The sequence below is a fragment of the Lepisma saccharinum genome, chromosome 1 (genome assembly GCF_977018435.1).
Source record: "Lepisma saccharinum chromosome 1, izLepSacc3.1, whole genome shotgun sequence".
Lineage (NCBI taxonomy): Eukaryota > Metazoa > Arthropoda > Insecta > Zygentoma > Lepismatidae > Lepisma > Lepisma saccharinum.
Window position 1 is genome coordinate 3287096 of NC_139229.1, and position 12069 is coordinate 3299164.

The window sequence follows — 12069 nt, forward strand, 5'->3', positions numbered from 1 at the left end:
TATTTTACTTTAAATATTTATTATTAAAAGGAGAATGGATTAAATGCAATGATGCAACTGATCAGTCATTTTACTGACCAAAGAAACTTCTATCTATAAACAACCATTGATTGATTGATTGATTGATTTAGTTTATTTTACTTCGCGTTTTGTGCCTCTTGGCTAATTTGCGAAGATGGGGATGAGTGATGAAATGATGAAATTGATGAATGGACATTCACAAACAACCAAGCCCGACCAGCATTCGAACCCGGTACCCTGGGCATCGCAGCGCGATGTGCTAACCACTCGGCCACAGGGTCGGGCTATAAACAACCATTAATTTACAATTAATGTTTATATATTATACATGGGTTGGAAATTTAATAGTGGCAACTATTAATTTACAAATGATACAAAAGAGATACCTCTGTGAAATTTTTACAGCCCTTCGATGTAGTCACCAGTATTGTGTACAACCGTTGCTAGTGATGTGGAATTGTAGTATTTCTGTAACAGTGCCTGTTCTGTGGATGGTTCGAATGGAGTGGTGTATTGCTTGAAGAATCTCTGAAACAGTTCGGAAGCGAATGCCCTTTATCTTAGGGATTAAGTCTGGGAAATGGTAGAGCATCTGTCAGACCCATCGACCTAACAAATCATCCACAGCTTGCACTACATGCAGTGGCGCAGGAACGGGGGGGTACAGGGGTACATTGTACCCCCGCAAATTTTTGAAGGGGGTACTGTAGCCCCCTAAATCCGTAAATCCAGTTGTACCCCCTGTACCCCCCTTTGGTAATTTGACAGCAGACGGAAGGTGCTACTGTTAAAATGACCTATTATCAATTCGCCCAATAAAAAATGTATTATTGTTTATAAATTTTAAGCATTATAGTCCTTACCACAGAAATTCAAAACATTTAATTGTAAACTTATTATACTACATTGTGCTTGCTACTAGTTAGTTCATTGACCTAAGTTCTTGGAAACCTCTTGAAGGAGATGAAAATTGTTTAAAATGTGTGTGGAACGATGGAATCAGATTGACTTTCAGACAATTACGCTGCAGACGATTGCTGCTTTGCGTAAGGGAGGGTACACATTTCTAAAGCAGTGGTCGCCTCGATTCGAAGATAAGATACAAATCTTCATCAGAAGAGTATATGACTGACCCCATTTTCTTTTGAATATTTATAATGGAATTTATATATTAAGATATCTATATATATATTTTTTAAAAAAATAGAGTGCCGATTAGCCTATCTGAGAATGAGGTGAATTTGGAATAAGTTTTCATAACTTCATAACCGAAAGAAAAATAAGCACAAACAAGAACGAGAAGGACCTCACCACACAGGAGACGAGATGAGGCTGTGACAATTCTCGACTCATCGCATCGCGATATCATTCCTAGGTGAAATGAAATATTTCCTAGACATTTAAACAGGGTGCAATTTGCGATTTTATCAGAGGGGGGACTATTTTTTACCTATGTATTAGGTATACTTATAATTGGACATTAATTGCTTAAAATCTAATTGTGATATCGAATACAACACAAACACAACGCCATTTTATGTTAAACTCTAAGGACAAATTGTAAGAAAATTACATTAGTCAGATGAATGCACGAGATAAATGAGACTCACTGCAGGTTCTATTGGTAGATTTTGGATTTGATTTACAAGGTCTCTGGGAGTAAGATGGGAATATTTGATTGATTGATTTGGTTTATTTTACTTCGCATTTCTGCCACTTTTGGCTAATCGCGAAGATGAGGATGAGTGATGATGATATGATGAAATTGATGCACACTCAAAAATAACACCCATGGGCAGGCCAGGATTCGAACCTGGGACCTCAGGCGTCATAGCGCGCTATGCTAACCCCTCCGCCACGGAGTCCGGCGAGGTGGGAATGTGTTTTGGATTTTCATTGTAGATGCGAAAATCTTTAACTGTGACGTGCACATGCTTTTGCTTACATTAAAGTTTACCTTTTCACATAAACGAGAAATTGACATGTCATCCTAAAACACACGCATGTATCTGCATTTAATACCACTACATACGAAAATAAACCTTGGCCGGCACTTCACATTGTCCACCAAAAATTGAAAAGAAAGAATAAACTTTTGAGCGTATGGCTTTCCTTGCTACTTCTGAGAGCTGAAGGATTTCGGTTTTGTAAATGTACCGAATGATATTACTTTCAGTACTTGAAGAGCGTCATTACGTACAGCTAATTATATTACAAATAAATGATTTGTCAAATTTTTCACAAATATTTCAAAGTTAGACTTCTTACGAGTTGATTGGGAATTATCTGAACTCAGTTTTTTCTTTTTTAATACAACACCCTATACATGTCTGAGAAAATACCAAATACATGGCTTCTAAAAGGTATTGGATGTGGTACACATCTGCTACAAATTGTTTAAAGATATTTTTATGCGTAGCTATGGGAATTTTAAAATGATAATGAACGGAACTGAAGTGGAACTCTATATAACGTAGTTTCTATATCCAGTGGGTGGGAGATGGTTATTCCTGGTTGGGGTGGCTCAAGATCCCCCTCACTCCTGTTTTTCCGTTCCGTGAAATCCAAATAAGCCCAGAATGAGGTCCAGAGCTTAGCCTTATATGTTTCAGAATTGTTATCTGATTTTAATTTTTTTTTAAACTTAAATTCTAACAAAAACAATGAAAAATATTTATGCATATTTTGCATTAAATAACAGGACATTCGTGTGTGCTGTTCTAAAAGAGAATATTTCTTGTGGCTTCATATTATACCTAGGTATCAAGGGCGTTTTTGTGGGGGTCCAGGGGGTCCGGACACCTTCCCCCCCAAAAGACTTACCAAGTAGTAAAAGTAATTTATCAAAATATAATTGTTTAGCATTTGTTATACTCAATATCCATCAATGCCAACACCATGCTTGAACAGCATAACAATTAAAAGTTAGGGTGCGGCAGAAATATCTCCCGAATTTCATTTGTGAATAACAAAGCAACAATAGATGTTATGCAAAACTTTATTGCACAGTTGGAAAGAACAAGGTTGACCATTTTATTGCACATTTGCAAAGAACAAAATGTTCCAATTATTTTTTGTCAAAATTGCCACAAGTCACCATTTTGTGTGACATAGTTGACTTTGTTTTAAAATGATATCGTCCAAATGCCGATCTGCACAGTGTACGCATTTCTGAAGTCTCGCCCTGAAGTTCTGTATTACCCTCCTAGTCATGTCTGGTCGGTATTGCCGCTCTTTCCTGTCTGATACCATCTTTCAGATCATTGGCTGTCCTCGGCCTTCCTTGGTAAACTTTAGCCTTCAGGTACCCCCACAGAAAGAAGTCGCAGGGTGCGAGCTCGGGGGAACGAGTTGGCCATGGAAGGTGACTTCGAAGGGAGATCAGACGCCCTGGAAACATTTCACGTATCACGTTCATTGATGCGCGTGCTGTGGCACCATCCTGTTGGAACCACACAGCCAATTTGCCACGTTCATTCGATTGCGGCTGCAGGAAGTTGCGCAACATCCATACATAACGGTCAGACATTACATTAACTGCGTGCCGACTTCCTCAAAAAAGTAGAGGCGTTCATGGAGTTGTCTCGGTACACATGGGGAACAAAATGGTAATCCTTGTTCTTTCTAACTGTGAAATAAAATTTTGCATAACATCTATCGTTGCTTTGTTATTCACAAATGAAATCCGGGAGTTATTTCTGCTGCACCCTGTATACTCGATGGTTTCTCCGCTGAACTTATTGGAAGGCAAGGAATTTGGCTCATACGGCTTTGAAGGATTCCAAAGATTTATGCACACTACTAATGATAATATCCATAAAATATTAATCACGAACTTTACTTTTCGTTAATTGGATCTAACTCCTTTTTTTGTTATTCAATAAATATTCAATTATCTTTCTATCTGACATTAAATTCCTTGCCAGGGCAGTTGTTTTTATGCAAATCTTGGCGATCTTACCTACACGTACGCTAGATAATAAATACTTGCTGTTATATTTCTATTCTTTTACTATCTTTTACCTATTCATGTAATAATAACAGGACATATTTAATTAATTAATATATTAATTTAATTAAATATAATTATCCTAATTATTATCATTGCGACACTTGATTGGATATATATATATATATATATATATGGGAGGCTGAATTTTGTACCCCCCCCCAAATGAAAAACGCTCCTGCACCACTGACTACATGCGCCTGAGCATTGTCCTGCAAAATGACGGGAGGATTCAGCAGAAAGTGTCCCCCTCTTGTTTCGCAATGCAGGTCACAGGTTATGTTCCCAAAATGTACAGTTATACCACAGAGAAGTTAATAAGATTCTACTTCGCTGTGGTAATACTGCGCATTGACGGTCTGTACTGGAGGTGTGGCAAGAGTCACCAGAACTTGCACATTAGTGGTGTTCTGAGTCTGACTACATAAGTCTAGTCCTCCAACTCCAAGGATAGTCTATTCCTCTCGTCACTGCGCATGCACATAGCGTTGGAAGGAAGAGTCCCTTTTCTGGGAGGTAGATTAGGTATCAAACTAACATGTGGTATAAGTGAGAAACACCGATTCCATTTCATGGCGTATATACAGCAATGTTGCCACTATTAAATTTCCAACCCACGTATGTTTCTTCATTACCTGCTTGTTTCACGTTGAAGATTGCCCATGAATTGGTCTGTGGAAGGCCTCTAATTGTGAGTTCCTCTTTTTGAGAGGGGAACCAGATTTCTGGAGTTGTTTTATTAAAATCAACATCTGAAGCATGAGTGAACGTAACAGGGATCCACCACCTTTCATTTGAGTTTTGGTCTGGTAGTATCATGAATCTTTCCTGATGTAAACAAATAAAATAGTCATTGAAATTTAGCCATTTACTCAGGACACTTAGTCAAGTAGACTGCTGGTGAAGATAAAACATTCAAGTTTATAAATATATTTTAGATTTGTTTAATAAAAACCAAATATCAGTGATTGACACACTTTACAATTTCACAAATTTCTGGCACAGATATTCCAAAACAGAGCATCTAAATATGTTTCCCTTTTCTTTGATATTTTATATCTTTTGAGGCATGCTAATTCCACTTTGAAACAATATTCTTTCTGATTCCTACCAATACTGATACCAGTTCAAAATACTTTTTTTCCCCTTCCTTTCTTCATATTTTGTCCTTACTATTATTTACAAATTGAAAGTTATTCTGATAGTAATAATGTTATAACATAAAATATTACTTTCTAACTTCATAATGACTCTGTATCTAAATTGTTCTAAGTATAATCAAGGGATCCCAGGTTCGATACCCAGTACGAGGCACATTGCACAGTGGTTTGGATCCCACTTTAAACTGCAGGTCCAATCTTGATTAGCCTATTTTTCATAAAGTGGACTCAGAACAAAAATTCAAAATATTAAAAACTCAAAATTGTTCTTAAGTATTGACAAAATTATGGAATTACTCCAATAATAAAGGACATTTTTACAGAAATGCACCCATGCCATACATAAGTGTGTTACCATGAAGTAATCAAAATCCTACACTTTTCATAATGCATAGAGAATGTCTGGGCTTCAAACAATTTGTGCATCTTCCAGAAAAGAAAACAAACTCTGGAAGAAACATTAGTAGGTTGGTATTTGTGGAAAGAATGACGAATTCTCCCTCTCTGGATACTTGTGTACACCCTTTCCAGTTATAGTTATTCATCTTTGGGGGAGGGATACAAACAACTTGCATCAATTAGCTTTTCTTTGATTCAGCTCCTTTCATGGTCAGTGACAAATGGAGCAAGCAAGAAAATTTTTGTCTTCACCAACGTGTTCACATAGTCCTGTGCCTTATTTTTTGTTCAACTTTTTAATTTCTATTTGTTTTTCCCCACCTACCATCTTAGATGTAATTATTTCCGAGTTATCAAAAGTTTCTTGGGTATGAAGATGAAATTGTAGATAGACACTTTATTGCAGCTAACATACTGAAAATGTATTGATGGATGATAGATACCCCTTACAATGAGTTTACTGAATATATGTGAACATGGTTACAATACCTGATATAGACTGGCTGTTTCCTTTACATAATCTCTATGCACTGACAGAACAGGGTATCCTGGCTGTAATGTCCAAGTGTCCATGATCTCTTTCATACTCATGTTACGAGGAAGAATTTTGTCTTCATGAGCTACTTCTGAAAGTGCCTTCCAGAGGTCATCTTGGTCTGCATTGTCAAATTTCCTGAAATATATATATTAGAAAATAAAGACTGTGCTCCTGCAGACATCAAATATTTTTATTTGAAAAATCATAGAGATCAAGTGAAAACTTCTCTTTTTGACCATTTAATTTGATTTGATTTTTGTAATTTAGCATAAATTTTCTGCCAGTTTTAGCAAATCACGACAATGAGGATGAATGACAATATGATGAATTGAACACTAACAAAGAACATCCATGCCCAGGCTGAGGTTCAAACCTGGCATCACAGTGCACGGTGGTCTAACCACTCCACCATGCGAGTCCACTGTTGACAATTTAAAAAACTATGACATTCTACTATAATTTGCGAACAAACTCGTTTACTTCTGATTACTTTTCTACTTCTTGATCAGCTTTCAGATTATTTCTTTAGGAAATTCCGAAAATTATGAGATTGGTTGAGATTTGTTTTAAGTTCACTTTATGCACAGACAGACTAATTGGGATTGGACCTACACTTTAATGTGTGATCCGATCCTCTATGTGCCTCCACCGGATATCGAACCCAGGACCCCTTGATTCAAGGCGACAATGTTATCACTGTGTCATCAGGAAAGCCAAAAATTATGAGTACTTGTTTAGCATGGTGGTCGCTTGATGCACAGAGGCTAACAAGAACAGACGTACAGTTTTAAATGAAATCTGGAACTCATAATGGACCATGACTACGAGTGACGTCATGCTTGAAACTGAGTCTACACAATCCGAAACATGTGGCCTTTGCCTAGTGATTACAATGGGGTTTTCCATTGCAAGGGGTAACTTCTAAAACTGTGACAGAAGTCATGAAACCAAATTGTGATGTGTATCGTACATCAATGTAAGTATAAGATTTTGGAGAATACGTCTATATATAACAAATATCTTACAGATGAGAATGTAAAGAATAAATGGAGTAGGAAATCGAATAAAGCCAATGCTCCTAAAAGCATCCGATCCAGAATCACAGGCAATGGGAGCCTCTGATAGAGTCACGTATGGCTGCCGGTTTCCCATCCATAGCAGCTGAGTGACTGCATTTGAGATCGGGCTGACTTCGGCTGTGCTCGGAACTGGAATGTCTAGATTTTGTATAAAAGTGCATGGTTTTCTTACTCCAGTTAGGGCCTCCCCGATGGTGCAGTAATAGCATCATCGCCTTGTAATGAAGGGGTCCCTGGTTTGATACCCGGTGGAGGCACAAGTGGTTCGGACCCCACTTTAAACTGTACGTCCAGTCCCAATTAGGCTTACTGTGTATAAAGTGGGCTTAAACAACAAATCAATCTTACTTCGGTTACTTTTTCCCTTATTCTGTGTAAGGTATACGTGATATATAGTCGTATTCTCTGAAATCTCATCTTTACATTGATGTACGATTCACATCACAATTTTGTTTCATAACAGCTGTTGGAATCATTAAAGCAATCCCCTCCGAAGGAAAATTCTTTGCTTTTGAATAGGAGGAAAACGCTTATGCGATTTTTGTTTAGACTCAAAATGTAGTCGTTCGTCTGCTGTGATGTCACCACTAATTTGGTTGGTCCGTTTGTACCTTTGCTGGGTGTAAAATCTAGTATTCAATTATCTTATTGATAGCTCGTGTTTTTTGCAAGTAGCAATGGTGTCAACAATCTTTCTAAAATTGTGAGAAATTGAAGTCTGATCATACCTGTTGTTCAAATAAGATGTTAATCCTCTTCTGAACACCTCGCTGCCAAGTATGAAACTCATCATTCTAACAAGGACAGCTCCTGGAGAAAAAGACACATAATGGCATCTTCCAAAGAGTTTACATAAGCTGCAACCACACAAGACACTAAGTCGATCTTGTAACTGAAATAATGTCAGCTTAATAAAATTGTTCAAAGTAAAAAAAAGAAAAAAAAATCTACCTGAATGTCAAATTCTGAGATTTTCAATAACATGGAGATGGAAATAAACCCTATATTTTGTTGAGATTTGGATAAAATTATTGTTGTAAAAAAATTGAGGATTCAATATTCATATGTTTTCTTTGGAGAAAGTTGTCATTGTAACACTGGTATAAGAAGTAGCATTGTAACTACCAAAAGTCCAATAAAAGGCAACACAAATAACAAAGTACGGTATCTGCCATGGTGGAATTGTTGTTAGCAATATAAATACATAAATTGCTACAGGTGTTACAAATATCGCGGCTGAACACTGTTTTGTCATATCTACACCTTTTGTTGGAAATGATTTTATGGTGTTATCGTATCCCATACATGTTAATGCATCACATTCCGAGGCGAGAAATTTGGGCATAATGCAGATTATCAACAATAATAAAATGTTTGCGCAAATCCTGTATTCAAAATCCACTAGGGGCATGCTCAGGATTTTGAAAGTGGGGAGAAGGGGGTTACTTTTATATTTTTTATTAGTTAGCCCTCATTTTGCCAACTTTTCTTGCATTTGACTTTTTTTTTTAATAAATCTGTGCCAAAGGGGGTTATCGCCCACACCAATCCCCTGGGGCATGTCACTGAAATCCACATATGTTCAAACTTGAATCAGCTCTCTTGAAAAGCTAGTGCAGATGGACATATGACAACATAGTATTAGCCGCGATATGACAAATATGCTCTGTGAGGACTAAAAAATATTATCCTGAAAATACAGATACATCTCACAAGCTGTAGGCATGATAAGAATAACATTTCACCTTATATTCTACTGAATACTTTTTAAGAGCATATTAATTCTCATAGTCTTGTGCATACTACATGACATATTTTTTTCTCATAAGTTATATGTTAGTAATAGTTTCCAATGTAAATAAGTTCATTATGTACTACAATCTAAGGAGTAAGGATGAGAAAATTGGCCACTTTATTTGATTAAGCAAAAAAATGTACCTTTTCCATAAGTAATTTGATCTAATATCTTGTCTACATCTTTTGGGTCATCTATTCTAATAGAAAGTGGATGTGATGCTTCTAGTGATTCTAGATACATTGTCGGTTGGAGAACCTTCATCACAAACCATTCCATTATATTCCATGTTGGATCTATCTGAATGAAACAATGATAAAAACTTATGCAACTCAAAATATCCATCATTTTATATATATAAACTGTAAAAATTAAACATTTTTTTTCAACAGTAAAACTTATTTTGTCAACACTTTTTTTTAAAACAAAATAAACTAAAAAGATTATTAGTATTGACAACTGATAACACTTAGAATTTATAGCAGGGGTAATTTTGACCATATTTTTCATTGGACTTATGCAATAAGGAAAAAGTATATTTCAAATATTTTTGTGTATTTGGTACATTTATATAACTTTGTCTCATACAAAGTTTTAATTTTGCTTTTAGAGAAGGTAAGAATCTTGGAAATTAAGAATTCAAGAAAGTAGCTTAGTAAATTGTCATGTTTCTTTCATTTTGAGATGATATTTCAGATAAATCCCTTTATTCTCAGTGGCTAGAGAATTTTCCTGAAATTCTTCAGGAGCACATTTTTCCTTGTTATGCACATAGAGAGAATCCAGATGTTTGGCCCAGAAATATCCAAAATATTGTGAAACACTTGAACCTGTCGTCTCTTAGAACATTGATGATATTTCTTATGTTGTACCACCTCCAAATATTTGCGATAAAATTCATTGTTCCTGTACAAAACATGTTCTCCAATGTTTCACATCAACAGTAGAATGGATAAAGCTCAGACCATGATGTTCTTTTATGTCTTCTCCTGATGGAAACCTCCATTAATCCCAAGATAAGATGAATTAAAGAGTTACGGCAGTTACATTTACTCAATCACATAATAGACAAAACATGAAATTGAAGAAAATAAATAACAATGTTACATTTCACTTGATTTCTCAAGTACAATTCATAACAAATGTTACTCAAAATTTTTATAAATAGAATTTTAAATAGATGCCTATGCCCTAAAATGAACGGAGAGATAGAGCAAGAACAGTTAGGCTTTAGAAAACAATGAATGAATGAATATGGGTTGTCAAAATGAGTGGATGCAGTAATTCTAGGGGAAATTCCCTTCCCCAGTTTCATAAAACTACTCTCAAAGTTTCATATCTACATCTAAACTATCCTACAGACAATGTCACTGAAGATTAAGTACTGAGGTAAATTCTTTAAGCAGATAACTAAAAAATATTGAAACAGTCAAAGTGAAATAATTTGTGTAAAATGTGAATTTTAGAATGCAAATAAAAAAAAATATCGAGATATATAAATAACAAAAAATAGCAGGAAAACATATTTAATCTTACACTGAAATCATGAAAGTAACATGTGGAAATACTCCGCTAAATGCCTCTGAAATTAATTTACTAAGAACAGCATTCATAGAAGTAATGAAAATTTTTATTTAATAATACATAAATAAAGTAAGTGCCCAATTTGAAGGAGGAACAAGGAATACCCTTTGTGGTTTCGGTTTTGTTTTCTTTATTTGTCCCAGGGATGATATATGGAATGTTGTTTCTAAATGCATTTCTCTTTGTATTACGCTATACAAACCAAACATTTCTTGTTTTTCGGATGGCAAAAATTAACAGTGAAATGAAGTATGATAGGGACTGTGAGCTTATTTGAATACTTCCTCATCTGCTGCTAATTGTGAGACGTGAACTTCATGTATCCTCCTCTTCTGAGCCAGAAGAAAAAGAAAGGTCTGCTACTAACAGTCTCAGTGATTCTGATAGAATTCCATATTTGCCAACAGACAACGAAGACAGTCAATATGTTATTGCATGTCCTACCCTGGTGACAATAAAGTGAGAAAAGTTAATCCCATCCACAAAGATGTGCTAGTCTGCTAGTAATAAGAAGTTTGTAACATTTATTGTAGGCTACATAGATGGATAGCACAAGGGACGTTGGGGTTTATCTTCTCAATTTATTTCCAAAATGTTGTTCTGCCTACACAACTTTTATAAATAATGTCAATAGTTTGGGCATGAAGATATGAACCCATAAATGCGAATGGAGGCCCTCCCTGATGGCGTAGTGGTAACATCGTAGCCTTGCAATCTAGGGGTTCCGGGTTCTATACCAGATGTAGGCACATAGTGGTTCGGATCCTACATTAAACTGTAGGTCCTGTTCTGATTAGCCATACTGTGCAGGAAGTTGACTTTAAACACAAAATCAATCAACCAACCAACCATAAAGGTGATTGATTACATTTTCTATTTCTTTTTTTTAATATAATTTTTCTTCAGAAAAGTCGGGAAAATTAGGAAAAACACATCTCACACACACACACACACACACTCTCTCTTCTACTGCTTCTGCAATGGAAATATTCCATTAGATAATTATTTTTAACCTTTCGTTTTGGGTCATTCCATGCCAAACGATCCAATGGTGGTAGCATGGCTATTTTAGAAAAAAATAATTTTTAGTACATACGTTTGTACATGTTTCTAGATATCAAAACCAACGTTCAAAATAAATATTGTCTTTAGTTTGCCTGGGGCAGCCATTTTTCCAACATGGCGCATGTCTTTTTTTGCTCATGTAGCACTTTTTAGAAACCTTATATCTCAAAAACCATTAGAGCTAGAGAAACAAAATTCATTTTGTAGCTAATGAAGTATACTTTCTATGATATTCAAGTATGTTTTACTCAAAAATTGCATCATAAGAACGAAAATTATGGTGGAAATGGGGGTAACAATAGTTTAAAAATTGGATTTTTAAACCTGATTTTTGTCAATGAAGGTGTTTAGTCTAAGGCTTGATTTTTTTTCATGGGATGTAGTTTAACCTTACTTTGCAACGTCAGAATTTACCTCAT

General features: G+C 35.7%; 1 protein-coding gene across 2 annotated transcripts in view; it reads right to left on the reverse strand.

Moving 5' to 3' along the window:
• The window catches only part of LOC145992166 (thyrotropin-releasing hormone-degrading ectoenzyme-like), a 56982-nt gene that overhangs the window by 20510 nt on the left and 24403 nt on the right, over window positions 1–12069 (reverse strand). For both annotated transcript variants that reach the window (XM_083128457.1, XM_083128466.1), the window contains 4 exons: window positions 9145–9301; window positions 7935–8016; window positions 6079–6262; window positions 4666–4858 (listed from right to left, as the gene is read on the reverse strand). In XM_083128457.1, the coding sequence (XP_082984583.1) occupies window positions 4666–4858; window positions 6079–6262; window positions 7935–8016; window positions 9145–9301 (616 nt within the window). The remainder of the gene's footprint in view (window positions 1–4665; window positions 4859–6078; window positions 6263–7934; window positions 8017–9144; window positions 9302–12069) is intronic.